The sequence below is a fragment of the Dermacentor albipictus genome, chromosome 9, assembly GCF_038994185.2.
Source record: "Dermacentor albipictus isolate Rhodes 1998 colony chromosome 9, USDA_Dalb.pri_finalv2, whole genome shotgun sequence".
Taxonomy (NCBI): domain Eukaryota; kingdom Metazoa; phylum Arthropoda; class Arachnida; order Ixodida; family Ixodidae; genus Dermacentor; species Dermacentor albipictus.
In genome coordinates, this window is record NC_091829.1 from 16,606,519 (window position 1) to 16,625,819 (window position 19,301).

Below are 19,301 nucleotides of genomic sequence, written 5' to 3' on the forward strand. Positions count from 1 at the left end.
TCCTCGACCTTTTCACTTGAAATTTTACTAGGGCAAATAGCTTACTGCATCATTGACGGCGCGGACGCGCACGGCTTTTAATTCATGCTTTCGCTTTATTTTTAAAAATTCTGACAATAGAAGGACACGCGTATTATAAGCACTAGCGGTGGCCGCGTCATCCGTGTTTTCTCCCTTTAACATTGTTTTTAATTTCCACTGTAAACACCATGCACATACGCAATATATATAAGTATACACACAGGACAAAGTGTATTATATTTCTGAAAGAGATAGAGGTAGCCAATTGAAAATTATTTCTAAAGGTATGGATGCCTATGCTTACAGAATGAATATCTTGCTTTTCTTCACCTCGCTTCAAATTGCTTTACGTGCTTTTTTGACTATGAAAAAGACCTATAGGCTTCAGTGACCTCTTCGGCAGAGTCTTTTATCAATGGCGTGTGAAATGCACGTGAATGTTGTGTGTCTCAGAATAGCTACTCTTTCCAGTAAGCAATGCTAACGACTCACGAAAAAAAAATACATTTCTAATAATTTACAGCATTTATTAGGGATGGAAACATAGTCAGTTGCATGCAAAGGTCATAAATTATGCGGGGTGTCAATAAGACGATTTCATCATCATATCTAGGAAAGGTGAGAGATCTGAGCGCGATACCTCAAAGGTTCAGCCACACCATCACATCTTCCCAATTACAGGGTAGCCAACTGGAGATATCCTCTAGTTAACCTCCTCCTGTCATTCCTTGACGTCTCTCTCTCTCTCTCTCTCTCTCTCTCTCTCTCTCTCTATATATATATATATATATATATATATATATATATATATATATATATATATATATATGTATATATATCTATCTATCGCTCTCTCTCTCTCTCTCTCTCTGTATGCCAGCCCATACGGCGGATTCACTGTAAACGAGGAAGCGAAATTGAAGTAAACATCTCGACATGCCGTTCGGACCGTGAACCGTCGTAAAGACGGAGGAAAAGTACAGAAACCGAGCAAGTACGCCGAAGGTCCTTTGGCGATACAGGCCCATACACACAAGGTACGCATTATCCGGAGGCTTTTAAACGCCGCGTCACTCGCCCCCGTCTGCGTCGTGACAAATGAACCCACTCGCCGGCGCCGCGGGCCACATCGTTTCCACTGCGCATGGCTGGCAAAACATGGCCCGCCGTTTGACCGCTATGCTCGTGCCGTCCGCCTAAATCAGCGGCTCTCGCGAGGTATTGCCACGAGCGATTGAGCTATCGATAGCCGATTTACCGCCCCAAGGACAATTATAATAAGAGGCTCGCCGACATTAACGCAGCGTCGCCCCCAATTACTCCAGTCCGCGGCGATGCAGCGGCGCGGCCACAACGGCCGCGTATCTGTGACGTAGTATGGGGGCAACCAAGACTGCCGGCGTAGCGTCTTGAAATACGTTCTTCCCTGCCTCGCCTCGACGTCTCAATTTTGGCTTGGCATATGGTAGGTATTAAAACATCGGCACATGCACAGTGTTTATGATGCAAGATGGCGTACAGCTATGCGGGTGCAATCTGGGTGGAGTCACCGACGGCGTGTAATTAAACACCACGTGTTACACGTGGTTTCGCGAGAACCGCAAAGCCGCGCAACTCCCAGGAAAACGTGATATTTAAGTCACTCGGACAGAATGCAACGAAATTTTTTTTCCTATTTTCCTTCGTGAAGGTGGTCGGTAGAGAGGGTGGGGTAGAGGGGAAGGGAGAGGTACCGGTTGTTGAAAAGCCCCCTGAACAATCAGACGCTTCATCGCTCAGCCACAGGCCCATGAGAGAGTACACTTACTCGCTCGGTTGACCCATTTATTCAAGCAATTAATAAATGCACCAGGCGTCCCACACGGGTCATCGCCGAATGCGCATGCCTGACGGAAGCTGACAGGCACCCTCGCTCCGCCTTGTATGCGGTGTTCGAAAGCCTCCGAGACCCTTGGTCACGAAGCATATCGTATGCGGCAGAAAGCCCTACTCAGATCTCTCATGCGACATAACCGAAATAGGTCTTGTGCCGTAGGTGCTGGTTTGTCTTGGCCTAAATGCAGCATTACTCCGTGGGAAAGCTGCCCACGAGAAGAAAGGTAAATGGATTATGCAAAATCTTGTAACCGTCGGACAAACAGTACATGTGAAGTAGACGAGTCTAAAGCCAATGTCACGCGCGTAGCATGAGCTCTGGCGCCTATATAGGCCAAATGGCAGAGAACAGTTTCCTTCGCCACTGCGCAATATTCACAGTAGAATCAACGGACAACTCATCAGGCTTCTTACATAATGGGTCGATCGTACAGTATCGTGTTCAAACATTGTTAAAACAATCGCACACAATTTTCGCTGAACGGCCACCGTGAACATGGGTCGCAGTTCCGGCGATTCTTCGGCGTATTGTCGGTGTCAACAAGTCTTTAACAACCACTCTGTCACCTAGGCCGAAATGTGTATATACTGCGACGTCAGGGATTGAGAGCACATGGCGAAAACTCAATTTTATTTTCCAACATATATGCATTTTTTTGCTAGCCTCCTCGGCAATAAAGCTGCATCTGATCAAACAGCTTGACAGGGCCAGTGAGCTACTGGCAGACGACGCATAATAAAATGCTTTCGTGATCATGCATCATATAAAACATGACTGAAAGAGTAGATTTAAATCAGTCCACGGAACAGGACTCCTACGAAATGTTGACACTGCTGACAAATATTTGAAAATGATGCTGAATAATTTTATACATGTATAATTAATGCCTGCAATACGGAAACATTTCATATAAGAAAACAGGTGCGTGTACAAGTCGGATGAAGAAAGCATAGTGTGCGAACATTTTCGAGAAAGTGTATATATGAGTTGAATGTGTGCCACGTGCACATTCTTCACACACACACACACACACACACACACACACACACACACACACACACACACACACACACACACATACATACATACATACATACATACATACATACATACATACATACATACATACATACATACATACATACATACATACATACATACATACATACATACATACATACATACATACATACATACATACATACATACATACATACATACATACATACATACATACATACATACATACATACATACATACATACATACATACATACATACATACATACATACATACATACATAGTCTGTATGGCTGTACCATACAGACTGCGGGGTCGCGTGCCGATGCGTCACGCAACCTCCTCGCATGCACTTTGCTTCGCTTTCCGCTTTACCGCAAGCGTCACACAGCGCCTCTGACGTCACACTCGTAAGTCAGGATTAAAACACCGCGCGTACGGGCATTCTCCACACACAGGAAAAAGTGCGCAAAGCTGTAGAGACAAAGAGGATCGCACAGAACGCGGCCGCTGGCGCACACCGTCGTCGGGGCAGCCACGGCAAAAAGCGGCTGCGCTTTCAGACGGTCTCCCGATGTCGGTAGACGCGGCAAGTGCTCAGGAATTAGGAAGAAGAAAAGAAAAAGAACGAAAGACAGGGAGAGTCTTGCACGACTTTTTCGAATGCTGCTCACGTAGAATAAGACCGACAGCGCGGTGACGTGAGACATGCTGCCACTGAAGAAACAGTCGTGGCGAAGGAAAGCTGTAGAGCGGTTCCTGTTGTTAAATAGAATGCGATTGAAGGGGAAAACGTTTATGCACATCCAATTTGCTGATGCAATCGATGTTTTGCGAAGCACTACGGAAGTGACGACACGGGGCTGCGCTGTCTACCGGAGGCCGGACCACAAGCCAATCCCGTTCCGCTTCAACGCTTCTTCATTAACCAACCCGCCGCGGTTGCTCAGTGGCTATGGTGTTGGGCTACTGAGGTCGCGGGAACGAATCCCGGCCACGGCGACCGCATTTCGATGGGGGCGAAATGCGAAAACACCCGTTTACTTAGATTTTAGGTGCACGTTAAGGAACCCCAGGTGGTTGAAATCTCCGGAGTCCTCCACTAAGGCGTGCCTCATAATAAGAAAGTGGTTCCGGCACGTAAAACGCCACATTTTTTTTTCTTGGCTAACGCAGCTTCAAGGTGTTCCTGTGACAGCACAGCTCGCTCCCGAGGAACCTCGCGCCTTCGTACGCAAACGCCGCTTGATTGTTTTATTCGGTGCGTTTCCTCACCCTTGTTCACGACATAACGAAGCTTCTCTCATCGCTCGATTACATTCCTTCACTCCTTTGTATGAGGGTTACAACTTGGTTTGCTACGGAGCGTCGCGTTTCTTTTAGTTGCGAACATGAGTTCGCTCTCCTAAGGTGCCTAAATAAGAAAGTTCCAAGGTGGTGCTATTCTTTTATCCAGCCGCCGTCCCCCTCATACTCTATCTCTCCTGACGCTGCCCGTGCCTGATTGGCCTTGTGCGGTCACGTGGTATTGATCCCAATTAAATTTGTGATGTTGTTGTTAAAGGTTGCAAAGCACGCTTCACGCCAACATGTGGATGAATAAGGATTTACTATACGGAATACAGTTTTCAAAACGAGTATGGATAATTGATGTAGTACGACGCAAACTACAAGCTATTCATTTTTGCACGCGCGGCGAGGTATTTGGGACCTCTCTGGAGCCGTCCACGTAGGAGGAGGATTAGAGGAAGATGGGAGCGTTAAAGGGAGAGTGGCGCTACCTTGAATCTTACGCACTCGGACACAGACGCAGGGACCTTACGCAATCCAGACTTATTGAGCCACCGCAACTATAGTGTTGCATTGAAACGGCAGCAATGTTTCAAGTTGTCGAGACCAAAAACTACGGGCGTCGAACGCGGCCTACAGAGAGCTAGCGGCACAGTCTGGATAAAGCGGCTGCAACTTCAGAGGCCACCGGCATTCAAACGTATCGCGAACCCAGCCGCACACGGCGGGTGGTTCCCTGGATTCAATGCGCAATGTCTGCATTTGGCACGATTCCTCGAGTGGAAGAAGGGAGAGAACAGAGTCTGAGGATGCTGCCTTACGAAGGCTATATCGTGCTCCCTCCCGGCCGTTTTCCTTTTTTTTCCTTGTTTTTCTTTCCCCCATTAGTAGCACCCAGGCCCTCTCCTGACAAACCAGCATTGCGGACACGTCCTGATGTCACCAGCCTATCTGGCGTCTTCTACGAGACACAGAGGTGATATAAACAACAAAACTGACGGTTTGTGATAATTTTCATTTTAACGTGTCTCGACCACCGCGGCGATAGAATGTGTTTTGTGCGTTGGCCATGCAAACCACGGATTTCATTCCTCGGAGATAAGCATTGACGGGTCAGGATCTGAAATTCGCCTGTCAAAATTCACGCGCGACTGAATTCTCCCTCACGCTAAAAAAGTTTCGTGTCTGCAGTAGTGACCCGTTTTATACCACTTGCTCACTCTTAAAGAAGAAGAAAATATAGAGCTAAAGAAGGCGGCCATATTTCAGTGCAGTTCTAAAGCTGCACATCCGGCAACTTCAAATGGTTTAAATAATCTCTGCCGAGTACTCCACTCTACTGCGATAGCAAATATCATGGTGGTAATAACAGGTGCTATAAAGGGAGAGAGGACGTCCCATCGGAGTTTCAACGGACGCTCGCATTCGTTACTCATAAAAGTGCCTAGGTGTCCTCGGATTTATTTATCAAGGCGAAAGCGTTAGATGGCTCACGGGTAGAAAAATTGTGCGTCCGGCGTTATGGCACCGAAATTTAGGCGCATGCTCTAGTATTTCTGTATCAATAAAACAAAGAGCTCGGTTCGCGTTGATCGGACATCCTTCTAAACAATCAGTGCGGCCACAAAAGTTTCTGTGTGTGGTCTTCCTGGTTTCGTTCCTATTTGCCGAGCAATGTACACGAGTCTTATGATGTTTTGAGGAGTATAAGCACGCGTGCGAGAACTGGAAATAAATCTGCTGAAAGCTAGCACTATGTCTTTGTCTAATTTGCCTTTCCGTGTCCCTCTCACCCTGCCCACGCTACAAGAAAATAGAAGGCACCATACATACAAGCCCATGTAGCTACCCTCGTCGATTAAAGTGCTAATTTTTTAAAAATTCATTCAGTGAACCTGCGCATGTGTCCTAATGGTCTTCATAGACTTGCCACGACTGTTCTGACGTGTCATTAACCACGCAGAACCAGTGGCGTTGTCTAGGTGGGCGAAAGAAAGAACGAGTGAAGAGAAAAACAAGTAAAGAGAAAAAAGTAATTGGGAGCAAACGCATTCGAACGAGAACGTCAAAGTAAATTTTTTTTTAATTATGGGGCTTTACGCGTCAAAACCACGATTTGATTATGAGGCACGCCGTGGGGGGAGGGGGGGGGGGTGGACTCCGGAAATTTGGACCACCTGGGGTTCTTTAACGTGCGCCTAAATCTATAGTACAACAGTGTTTTCGCATTTCGCCCCAATCGAAATGCGGCTGTCAAAGTAACTTAATGAGTTACTCGTGAGTGCGCATTCTTTCGCCTTCGTCCTCTTTAGCGTACGCTAAACTGTCAATTTTTATTTGTTTGTTTGTTTGTTTGTTTGTTTGTTTGTTTGTTTGTTTGTTTGTTTGTTTGTTTGTTTGTTTGTTTGTTTGTTTGTTTGTTCAATGCTGTCAGCCCCCTGATGGGAGTCATTACAGGGAAGGCAAACAAATATGAAGAAGCAATGAAAATTTGTGAAACCCTAATGGAGAACTGCCGACACGCTAAAAAGAAGCCTTTGTGGTAAAACATTTTCACAGCGCGTTCAAAAGCGCAGACATCATCTGAAACAACAACAGACCTGGGCAAGTAGCTTTATATTTCAATTGCATATGGAAAAAACAGTACGAATCCAAATGTGTCACTGTGCGCATATTATATGGCTGAAGTACATAACCATGATTTATTTTCATATTCCGTCTTCCTGGAGCGTGTGGATATTGGCATTTATCAATTTTACTTTGACCTTTCGTTATCTGAAACACGGTTTTTTATTCGCCATTTCTGTCTGCGTATTTCCGACAGGTCTAAACTGGAAAACAAGATTTTTGTTACCGAGTCAGCCCTACGGTACCTGGAACATGCAAAACGCGCGGCTAATCTCTTGATTCTAACTTCCGTTTAAATGACTTTTGGTTAGGACTCTATACTACGGAGGCGTATACTGGAATACTGGTCTGATAAATGCTTCGCGTGCAATAATAAGCTTGATATCCCGCATATGGCATGCTACACACTTTTCCTAACGGGCCAGATTTTCAATGAGCAGTCTTACTTGCACATCTATATGATCGTTCCAGTCTATGTAGTGACGCATTGTAACTGCCAAGTACTTAAATGAGCGTGCATTCATCAAAAGGTGGTTGCCTATGCAATAGGGGAAAGCATTATTTGTATTTATTTTATTTATGTGAGTACACGTTGGCTTTGTATAATGAATTTTCATGCTCCGTTTCACACACCATATGCCAACATCTTGCGAACATTTATTAATATTAAGGTAGTCCTCAGCAGCAGCATCAAGAAGAGCGTAAATTACGCAGTCATTAGGAAAAAAAATTAAGCTGTACATTAGATTCTGCAATTCTAGAAACATCCCTAATCAAAAAAAGAAAAAGAAAGGCTCAACAACCTACTTCAAGTACTTTCCCGAAGCCAAAAAACGGCCTAAGTACAAAAGAAATGGATTTGGCGTCCGTGACATTACATTGACGTACAGGCGCTGGGGTCTCGATCGCGCGAACTTCCAAGTAATCGAATTCCGGCCATCGTCTTACCCAGTGTAAAACTGCCCTTCCGCCAAACGAGAGAAAACAGCTCTGAAACAAAAATACCTCAGCAGCCAAAATTGATTGTGTTACTCTCTATAGTGCCCCTTTAGGTGGATACGAAAAAAGGGCTAACAATCCTTCAGCGCTGGGATGGCATGGTGCTAAAAGAAGAAACGTTTTTAATAACTGTACCACGAACAACGTGAGTTTATAGAAGGAACAACCTAGAAAAATGGACCGAGATGATCACAACGCCATTTTTTTTTTCTGTATTTCGCTCGTCACAGCGTCAATGAACGATGATCTGAGGCATCCGTTCGCAATCAGTAATAGTCATTATCCGATCTATTTCTGCGTTGACAGCAGCATCGTTGAAAGGAGTCTAACAAACAGACGATAAGAAGTAAATAATGAACAACTAACCCCCGCCTCCAACTTGTGTTTCTTCTTCACATCGAGTTGTAACAGAAAAATGACGCCCAAAATTGCACGCCAGTTGCTAAATCGGTATCATCGTTTGGAAACGTTCGAATCGCTTCATGATCTTCTAAAAACAAACCGGCGGTGAGATAGGGAGGACATATCGAACCTCCTACCAAGAGGCAAACGTAATCAGGAGAATCCGCAAATTTGGCCTTCATCTTGGACTAAAAATAAATAAAGCAGTTGCTGCACCAAAAATACACGGCTGGGTCTATCGTTTCGGAGAATCGTGGGTGTTTTCAAGGACGCTGCGGCAGATTGCGATCAAGGTGACAAAATTTCCTCCGTAGCCACAAGACGGCATTTCCAGAGGAAAATTGTTACAGCGCCATATGTTTACATTCAACGCTACTATGTCGACGACGACTCGTGATCTAGATTCTTGATCAGCCCTCTGCACCCCTACCACGCCCCTTCCCCCTAGAAAACTGCCGTATTTTCCTGTATATAAGACGTGTTTCATTTTCGTTTGCTGATGTTTTGTTGTTTTTTTATTTATTTTCGCCGGCGCGTCTTCTACAACGGTGCGTGGATTTACCCTGATCCCACTTGACAGTTGTGCTACTATTGTGCTGACAGATAAAGGCTTCCACCCATGATTGTTTTTGGGAAAGACGATGCCCGAGGAGTCTTGAAACCAGGACTAATAGCAGAAGACCAATGCGAAAGAGTGGATGGACGAGCAGACGATGTCCATCTGGCTAGACAAGCACGTTTCCCGGCGAACGAAAGGCTTCTTCCGTGTAAAAATAACGACCTTCTGGTGGCGATGTACCTCTGTAAAGGGCGTTCCGGTGCACCTTGTATAAGACGTACGTTTTGTACAAGGTACGTCTTATAATAAACGAATTCGCAAAAATTAATGTCGTTTAGGGGGAGAGGTGGAAGGCGCGTATTATAGATTGAAAAATACGGTAATAGTATTATTTACACGCTCTTATGGTGACGGACTCGCAAGAAGCATGCAGAAGGCACATGGACGGAAGGATCGGAAAGGCAGCACTTCAGGTCTTGAACAATACCAAGACAGAAGAAGCACCAAATCCTTTGGACGCCGGGACACGAGTCTCTCGCGAGGAACCAGGCGACGCACGCCGCTGCTCGAGATCATGCACGCCGAGCCGTCTTCGACACGCAGAGAACACGGACCAATAACGATCGGATATTCAAGAAGTACTCGGATATCTTGGCGCACTACAGGAAGCAGAGGCATTGCTACCCGCCCGAGCATCAGACGATGAGTAGGTAACAAGCGGTAACCTGGAGAAGACTCCAGCCTGGAACCTACTCGAATGGAACACTGCTGCACGCCATGTATCCGGGCAACTACGGGCGAGACTGCAAGTTTTGCCCGCCGGACACGCCCAACACCTTGCGCCATATGGTGCTGGGGTGCATGAATAATCGAGAAGTACCACCGCCATCATCACCACCAGGCGATAAGATGCAGAAAGAATCGGAATCAGAGGAAGAATTGGAAGACCAGTGGGAGGCTCTGCTGGTGACGCAAGACCCTGACAGCCAGCTGTGGTTGGTGAACAGGGCTCGGGCGGCGGCAGCGAGCCATGGCTACCTGGACTGAGGAGGCCACCCACCTTTGGGCTCAAGAAGCCTGGTCTCTCTCTCTCTCTCTCTCTCTCTCTCTCTCTCTCTCTCTCTCTCTATTCGACATATATACAAGTCATATAGCCGTGATCGTGCACTAGAATGAAGCCCTTAACAGTCAAGAGTTATACTCTAAAAAGACAATATTTACGGTTCTTGTGCGAAAATATAATGCTGGTCTATGCACATCTATACTGTGCGAACTTGGGCGTCCTATCTCGAACAAAATATTTTTTTTTTCTTTTTTTTCCTTCGCGGCACTCAGTTTACGAAGTCAATCAGTGCTGCATCCGGCACCAACCGTCTCTTTCGCTGTGACCGTCGTTCGCAAAAGAAAACCCTTTTCGCTGCCTGCCCTTCCCTTCAATCTCCCTTCAACCTAAGTGATCTCACGCACTGCTTCGGGCAGTTGCTAATATCCGTCCGACACAAAAAATTTACAGATGCGAGCAAATAATATGTTCCGGGTTGGATTCCTCGACGTTTTATAGCGGCGTCATTGCTTGTGACTAGGCACCTTGGTTTAAAGAAAAAGAAAAAAAGAACTTCAACGATGATTAGATTCCCTTTAATGCGAAATTTGGGCACATCTCTATAGGTGTTTTCATTTCGCGTGTCAATATTTTGTATTATCATTTTGTACATGGCTTATATGGGGAAGAGAACACTGCGAGCAGCGTAGCTGGCGCGTACAATCTGTCTCGTGTGGCACATTGCAAAACGGGGGCGAAGTGTGGTGCCACTGCCTCGCTAACCGGAAGACCGCGAGAGGCAGCGCGTGGGTCACGCGTGGGTGGGATGCACAGCCGCCGCCACAGACAGACCTCCGCCTCACGCAGCGCTTTGTTTCCATGCAGACGACGCGCGCTACTCTGGCGCCATACTGTAGCCATCCCCGCCGCACAGCCCGTCTTGCACGGCCCTTCGCGCCGGGGAAGTCGTGCCACCAGTTCCAGCGGCGGCAACACCCCAAGGGAGCGTCACATCTAGTCTTACTCGTTGCCGCTCGCCATCACCTCTTGCAGGGAGCAGTGATCGGCTGCAGAGCGGCACCATTAAATCCTCCGAACCCTTACCCCACTAACGAGCTTTGGGAGAGAGCCTTGGCCAGCTCCGACCTCGAGGATCAGCAACGGCTGATTGCGAGGGCCCAGGACGCGGCCCGAGCTCAAGGCATTCTGGAATGAGGACGCCTCTCCAAAGCTACATTCACCCAATAAAAATGTTTATTCTCTCTCTCTCTCTCTCTCTCTCTCCGTCACGCACGCTGGTACCGCGGACTGAACTCAGCAGCTGACGCCGTAAGTCAAAGATTAAGGGCGCCTACCATTTTCTTCTCACCTCCTCCGCTTTCCGCCTCATGGTTCCGCTGCACCCTCCTCTCCGCTTTCCTCCTCGCGTCTTTCATGCCCCGCTGCGCTCCGCGTTCGCTTTCAGCTTTCGCTATGTTCGTTCGCTCGGTTACGCCGCCGCCGACGCCGACGCTCACCGAAGGAAAAGCTGCGCCCTACAAACGGTTTTCACTTTTTTATGCTCTTTCACGCGTTTCCGCGGGCTTCGCTTACATTTAAGGATGCGTGAACAAGCGAATTTCTGAATACGAATTGAATGGCAAAGATTATTCGATTCGAGAAATCGCTATTCGAAATTGTCGAACATTCTTTCGGGACAAAAATAGATGCAAGCGATAACTCTTCGCAAACGGCGACTGCTCGGAATAATTCCCCCGCAGAAAGGCACTCGTGGTTGCAACAAAGAGGGCTGGCTGCGACCAGCGCGTCTCACAACCAACAGCACTGGCTCAACTCCCTCTCGGCGTTTGCCACTGAGGGCAGCATCGTAGGCAGACTCTAACCCTGTGACCACGGTCCAGTTTATTCCCTTCCCCTCTAGACATTCCCCAAAACAGGCTAAGGAGCCATCCCTATCTCAGTAAACATATATCCATCCACCCAGCTTTAGCCCTTCATGGACGAGTGTTAATTGCCTACAGGAAGCATGCCAAAATTTCTTTTCTTGCTGAGTTTCGACGTTAAGTACGAAGTTTCTGGCTACACTGAATGACAGGCAGCATGCGTCATGTGTGCTCTTAATGCGGGAACATAGGAACCAGGAAGATGTTTTTGCACACGACTCGCTGTCTTTTTTTTTTCTTTTGAAGAAATGGTCACACGAGACAAACTGATACAAGGTCTCTGGCTGCAGTGATTTCACACACGGGATGAGATACGCACACCTTTAGGTTATCTCATTTACAAGATCATCAGTCGGCAGGAGGATCAGTCGTCGACTATCAAACGCACTCAACATAAACATTTATGTTTTACTTGGCTTAGAAGCAGGATGTCGAACAGAAAAAGAAAATACCGCTTTGGTTCAGGTGCAACGCACTCTCTTTCGTTCCCGTTAAGTTCCGGTTGGGCGAAATAAACTTTTATAACGGTTAGCGAACCGGTTCGCAAAGCTCATTTTATCCTGCCATATGGTGATTTGCTGCATAGCACCATAGACTTGGGGAAATTTCCGCGTAAATATTAGAGAAAGGGGCAATTAGTGATAACCCCTGCGTCAGCGTGAGATCTGCCTGGCTTCCACACTCGTTACTTTTTGACAGTTAATTTTCATTTTGCCCCAGGTTTCTTTTGTTACTGTACACAGGACTGCAGTGGTGAGCGAATTATGTGCCATGTGAACTATGGGGTGTCGAACACGGCGCGAATTCACATTGTACTGCATAAGTTACAACTTCAAACTTCTAGTCTGCAGCAAAGTTAAAATCCAGCATACGACGGTTTGCACTGAACCATACGTCGACCTTTTCTGCGCATCTGCCCGTGACGCGTAGTCTTTGTGCGCTGGCCGAGGGTGGACGAAGAAGTCAAAAACACGCCCATTGTGTCCCACGAATAACTTCTACAACTGGAAGATCGGTGTACACTGCTTGTACTATGCACCGAACGCACGCTGAACAATTACGTGCGCCGTTTACAGCCGCGGTTACCGCTGAGTGAGACGGTTACCGCTGAGTGAGAAGGTGACGGCATTTATTGGTGACCACGGTGTGATGGTCACTGTAAGTCACGCAGCTCAACTTATTAACCTTCCCTTAAGAGATCGTCTTTTCCGCTCTCCATGTTTATCCAGTTTTAGTAACAAGTTGACCTAACGGCCGAATCAGGAGCGTCACCAGAAATGTTGATTCTGCCGAGCCCCCGAAACAACTTTTTCGGCCGCGGGACACAAGTGTCATGACCGACTTCAGAAGCGCAAGCGTGTCTGTTGAGGAGGCCGTAGTTACCAGTACGTACACCCGTCGTCTGTCCCCATACTCGTACACAACTCGTAAGCCGTAAAAATTTGCTAGCAGGGTGCGCCGACCGAAGTAGTAGTAGCTATTCGAACAATCGTGCAAACTGTTGAGCACCTGTTGTCGCCTTATATTCTTGAACCGTTTCGTGCCGAACCGATAACCGTTACTTCTTTTTTTTTTTCGGTTCAGGTTCGGTGCGGGTTCAGATACGTTCCAAAATATCGGTTCAGATTTGGATTCGATTCCACCCAAAATTACGGTTCGGGTACGGTTTTCGGTTCTGGTTCGGTTCGGGTTCGGTGCCACACCCGGTTTAGAAAGGAAAAAGATATTTATATTCGACCTTTCAAAGATCGTTTATACCAAATATGCGATTTCTATTCGTAAACTGCACTGTTGAAACTCTGCTCTTCTCGTTTATCGCCGTCTGGCGCACCGCCGCTTCTGTGCGCATTCCATTCGGCCTTTTCGTGTTTTACGGTTGAAAACGCGAAACCAAGTCTAAACGTACGTCATCTCAGTCGGACAACAGTGTGCACGAGAACAGCCAGTGAGCATTACATACGGGTCCTCGCGCGACAACAACGTTTCCGACACTTTGCTCTGCGAATCCCCTAGACTCACCGTTTCACGTAACCAGGGCGACGCGGAACGGCTTCCCAGCCGACACACTGAGGAAGCGGTATTTCTAAAGTTTTCTTTGCCGCACCACTGAACAGCCACGCCGTGAAGTCGAACTCGCGTTTCGCCAGCAGCGACCTTCGCGAGTTGCAACTCGCTTGCGAGTGAATTACTGCGCTGCTTACGACAAAGCTTTCGTAAGATGACATCCAGAAGCCATCACTGTTACTTACGGGCGATTGGCAACGTTTTGTTCCAGATGAGGAACACAAGTGCAGAGTATAGTGTCACGTAGATTTAAATAGATGTTAAAGATATATTAAAGCCATTTTAAAAAGCACCGTCGGAACGTAAGAAACGTCATCTGTACTGGGAAGAGGAAGAACAGCTATGCTGTCTTGTGTAAGAAATACTGACGAAAGATAGGAAACAGTCGGTGCGAGAAAACATTCAAACTTTGAAAGTACAAGCTTCTAACCTTTTGTGTATTATGATGTTAATGGTGCAAGAGGGATAATAATTTGCTGGAAAGCAGTTTCATGGCAAAGGGTTCTTTTAGCCGCTCAAGCAAGCGCTCTGTATTACCATAATTCCATCAACCCGTGACGCTTTTCGCGCCGTCGTCGTGCGAAGCCATTAAAGAGTTGCAGCGCGATCTTTCATTAGAAACAAAACTGTTGTTCAGGCCAAACGGACCTCTGATAGTCTCATAACTTCTCATCCCATACAGCGGCGGCCGGCCGTATACAACTCATTGATGTGCGTCACTGACGCGTCACGAAGTTGCGCCCCGTTGTCCGTGGCAACGGTACGAAGCCGCCTTCAAACGTTCGCGCAACCCTCGGCCGACCCCGGAAAAATGTGACTAGCGGGAGAACGATCTCCTTCCGCAACCTTTCGATGGCATCCCTGGATGCGACAGGGTGTCGAGCGCATACGATATCTCACGGCGTGACTTCAAGCACTCAGCGCCCCGGGCGAGCCTTCCGGTGACGGGGTCATCAGGCGAATGGACGCTTAGGAATTTTTGCGCTCCGCAAATTGACGACGGAGCAATCAAACGCGGCGTACAGGAAATTGATGCAGCGGACGCCCACCGCACCGCCACTGTTTCCGTATCGAAAGGCGTCGCAACAGGTTGAACGTTAGAAGTGGCGGTGGTGCAATGCCATCTTGCGGCGGGTGAGGGCGGGCCCCAACCGCAGCGTGGGCGCGCGCGCGCACGCGCACAATCAAACACTGGCGTCGAACACGACAATTTCAGCCCAGAGGGAAAACAAATTGTCCCAACTGTCAATTCTTCGTTGTCCGGTGTCTTCCCTCTCCCGGCGTTTCCCACTTTCCGTGTTGGTCCTTTCGAGTCGACATACCTCTTTTTCGTCGCCTAAACGGAGAACGAGAAGAAAAAGAAACAGAGAACGAAGAAGAATGGAGGCACGACGGGAGAGGAACGGGAAAGTTCAAACGTCACTTGCGGCACCGTCCAATGGCGACGCCTCCCTTGCACTCCGCCTGACGTCGCGTGCTCTGAAGAAACAGGCAGCATCGGCGGTGGCGACGAGCAAGCACCCGTGGTACGACAGAGAGAAGGTGGGGGGGGGAGGATAAGGGGTGGCTGCTGGCAAAGAGGAGGCGTTCTTCGTGGGAGGGCAGCAGGCTGCCACCGCACGCACCGTGGCGGCGGCGAGACGAGGGCGAGGAGGAGAGCCGCCTCGCTCTACCTGAAAACTTGTCGTCTCGGCACGTGCCAAAGTCGTCTCGCGTCTCGTCCACTGCGAGCACGCACGCCGGACGGAGCAGCCGTCGTCGCCGACACGCCGCAGACCGGTCTCGCGAGTACGGGACAAGCGCCCGGTCGGCCTCCGCGAGCGAACACGACGCAGGGCCCGCTCGCCGCCGCCGCCGCTGAACCACCGGCGAGGCACGGACGGCCCAGAAGCTCGAGCCAGGAGTACGAAGGAGCGTTCTCGTCTCGCTCCACGAAACCGCTCTGCGATGCACAGCTGCTGAACAGCAAGGTTCCTGCCCCTCGGCGCCGGCGGCACCAGCAGCAGCAACCTCCGTGAAGACATGCCCGCGGCGTCACCGCGTTGCTTCGTACCGTCTGTGTGCGTCACCAGGCGGGACTCTCGGACGAGCCGTCCAGCTGGTTCGCAAGACTCGCTCCATCCTCTCGTTATTTAGGCGTGCGGATCACGAGAAAGAAAAGAAAGTGGGGTGAGTGGGACCGCGGGCGATGTGCCTTGCGGGAGACGCTACGTTACGGCATCGCTACATCGGCGTTCCCGAAGAGCGCGGTTTCGTCGTCGCACCGGCTGGTGGTCGCAGTCGCCCGTCGGGAGGAATAGCAACCGCCGTGCTGCCGTTGCCGACTGGTGTGAGAAAAGCGACTGTGCTCGAGCCGATCGCGCGTCGGTCTCCCCTTCCGCTTCGCTTCCACGTCGAGCCGAGATCTTCGCACCGTCGACAACGAGCGACCGTTGAGTGTCTGTGAGAGCTTCGGTGACGTGGAGCCTTCTCCCGCTTTTGTGACGTGCGTGCCGAGAATAGTGACGGGCCAGTGAACACCAGTGTGTGTATATAGGAAAAGGAAAACTTTGTGAAAGTTAGGTCGATTGTTCGCATTTTCACGTCTTTCCCGCTCCAAGGCGCTTTCTTCAGTACGACGGAGCCAGTACGAGCACAGCTCGCATCGTGGCGAGTGACCGGTGTGAGAATTTCTGTGGCTGCAACCCTCGAGCTTGCGCAAGGAAACCAGGAGCGGCAACTGGCGCCTTACAGAAACTTCGGAAACCACTACTGCAGTATAACGTGCGTGACGGGTTACGGTAAGTCGACGAGCACGCGGAAAGCCGCAGCGACCGACTGCCGACTACACCCACACTTGAGCGGCGCCATCAGCCCTGGGATTCAGAGCACGTATTCGCGTCGACCGCACAGCAAGCAAGACTGACTACGCGGAGGATATTTTTTTTTTCTAAGGCATTCCTGGAAAGTATTCAGGGTTGGTGACAGTGAGCGTAGATCAAATCCTAGAGGGAGATCTTGACCCATCCAAGACGACGACCACGCGCCCCAGTCCTTAGGGACAAGACGCTCTGGATGCAAGGATACTCTCTCTCGGGGACTTACTAGTGCGTTCGACTGAGGACGACAAGCAACGAGAAGCTGGACGTGTACCTCGCTCGGCGTATCCAATCGTGTGCCACCGGTGACCTGCGGTTGCATCGCAGAAGGAATCCCGTCGAACCTTGCGGAAGCCAGTGCAAGAATAAGGTAACTTGGACGCAGTCTCCCACGTAAACGGGCGTCATCGGACGGGCAGGAGAGGCGAACGACAGGTCACCCAAAAGCGGGGACAAGAAACCCGCGGCAAAAGGCAGGCATGCGCAATCGGCCGGAGGCGCCCAACTCGGCCTGATCGCGTCCATGCTGTGTCCCGTCCTGGCGGTGTCGTGGGCGCTGCTGGTGGCGGCGGTGCTTCCCTCCGGGTGCCGGGCCAGGGCCGTCCCGGGCGGCGGCGTCGACGACCCGGAGCGCGCCCGCGCCATCGAACTCATCAAGGGCCGCATACTGGCCGACCTGGGACTGTCCAGCGCGCCCACGGGCCACGGACGCGCGGCCTCCAACAAGCTGCACCTGGATCACATGATGCGCGTGTACCGGCGCAGCCTGCACCGCTCGCCCGAGGAAGGCGGAGGACGGAGCCGCGGACGCGGCAGGAAGGGCCTCGCCCGCGGAGCCGCCAAGGAGGTCACGCACTACTACAGCTTTAAGAGCGAAGGTGAGTCCTCGGAAGGCCGGCTCTTGCGCGTCGCACGGTGCGCGGACCTTTTCCGGCACGACGGTTCATTCTATATATATGCAGATTTCACAACGACCTTAACTGGTGTTGAACTATAATGCGCGTGAGCACGTGCTCTATAGAGCACGAAGAGAAGAGTACCTGGAACTGAATTCACAAAGCCTTTTTTTGTTGTTGTTCGTAAGTGCTCTTTGCCGTTGGCTCGATTTTTTTTTCTTACGAATGCTAGCATACGAGCTTTTTTTGTGTGTGTTTGTGAGTGTGTGTGAGTAAGAGGGCTGCTTTTTTTGCAAACGTGTTCTGGCTATGTAAACTGTGGGAAAGTCTATACAGCTGCCGTACAGACGCTGGTTTGACGTGCGCCACTGACTCCGTTTAAGCGCTCAGAGTAAATGCTTAGGACGAGTCTTTCTGTTAAAGCCCATCGTGTACGAGCATTCAGTGCGTCACCTTGGACAGCTTATGTACAGCATCGGCAAGGGTAGACGATAAACGCCGCTGCGAGCGCTCCGCTGCTGGTCCGTCGTACAGCCAGATCGTATAACTGCTCACGCTGTAGTACGGCCCCGCCTCTGCAAGGAACGGTGAGTTAGCTCAGCCGCGACGCCTCAATAATCCAATACGTCGGATGTAAAGATGCGTGAAATCGCCGGCTGGGCTCTAGCTATATACGACCATTGGTGTGATCCTTGCATGAGCGCTGACAGCGCATATTTGGTCATTTATAAACACCGATGCCACATGCGTAACAGCGAGCGAAGAAGTGACTGAGTGCGTCTGATTGGCGACCGAAGCAAATTTAAGCGACGTAAGCAGGATATAGTAGGTCAATCAGTATCACTCTCCGAATTGCTCGACACAACAACGGGCGCATACGTTTACGTGAAACAGGACGTCAGGAGTGATAGTACGTCACTTGTCCAAAGAGGGCACGATGCAGGTCAGTGCCGGCGTCGAATTCCTCCATTAAAATGTGAAATGTTTCTTTTTCGAAGCCGCTGTTGCTCGGCCTAAGAATAAGAAAACAAAAGAAAGAAAGGAACAGCTAAAGGAAGATCACGAGATTGCAAGAAAAAAAAGAGGAAATTGCGGGAGGTGGGGGGGCACGTGGTTACAGTCCCAATTCATTCAAAGCAGCAACTTCGTTCCTTTTCGAGACGCGTCGCGTTTGGCTCCGGAGACTTCATTTGTCCTTGTTTTCCGAAGCCCAGCGGGAATCGCTGCCTTTCCTCCACGAAGCAGGAACACGGCGATCGGCGTGCCGCGTGCTTACGTAGTTCGTTGAGCTCGACGGCTCGCGCGCAGGGAGCGTTAATCTGCTTAGAACAACACCGGCCCGCTCAGCTTCTCCGGCACGACAAAAAAAATAATAATAAAAAAGCCGCGGAGGCTGTTTTTCTCGCAGTGCCGTTCCTCCAAGAGAACAGGTTCAGCGATCCGAGCTTTGGTTTTTTTCGCTCACCGTGTTCATTTGACCGAAACTTGAGGAATACGGCCCCACCGCCACTACTCTAAATGCCCTCGGTTATTTGATACGAACGTTTGTTTATCCAGCTCCACAAGAATCCCTACACTATTCTCCAGTTTCGGATGTCTTAATTGTACTTCACAGAAAATTACTTCGAGTATTTCCTACTGCGCCATTTGCATTGTATTGCCAATACGTTACTACAGTAATACTATCCAGAGAGGATACAGC

At 49.4% G+C, this 19,301-nt stretch overlaps 2 protein-coding genes across 3 annotated transcripts in view; one reads left to right on the forward strand and one right to left on the reverse strand.

Annotated features, from left to right (window-relative positions):
* Positions 1-19,301, reverse strand: part of LOC135903703 (natterin-4-like) — a 283,730-nt gene that overhangs the window by 216,582 nt on the left and 47,847 nt on the right. The gene's annotated exons all lie outside the window — the stretch shown is intronic.
* The window catches only part of LOC135903696 (bone morphogenetic protein 4-like), a 71,272-nt gene continuing 66,991 nt past the window's right edge, over positions 15,021-19,301 (forward strand). Inside the window, exon 1 of one of the 2 annotated variants that reach the window (XM_065434041.1) lies at positions 15,021-17,581. In XM_065434041.1, the coding sequence (XP_065290113.1) occupies positions 17,227-17,581 (355 nt within the window). In that variant the 5' untranslated portion in view covers positions 15,021-17,226. The remainder of the gene's footprint in view (positions 17,582-19,301) is intronic. The other variant, XM_065434042.1, reaches the window with a different exon arrangement.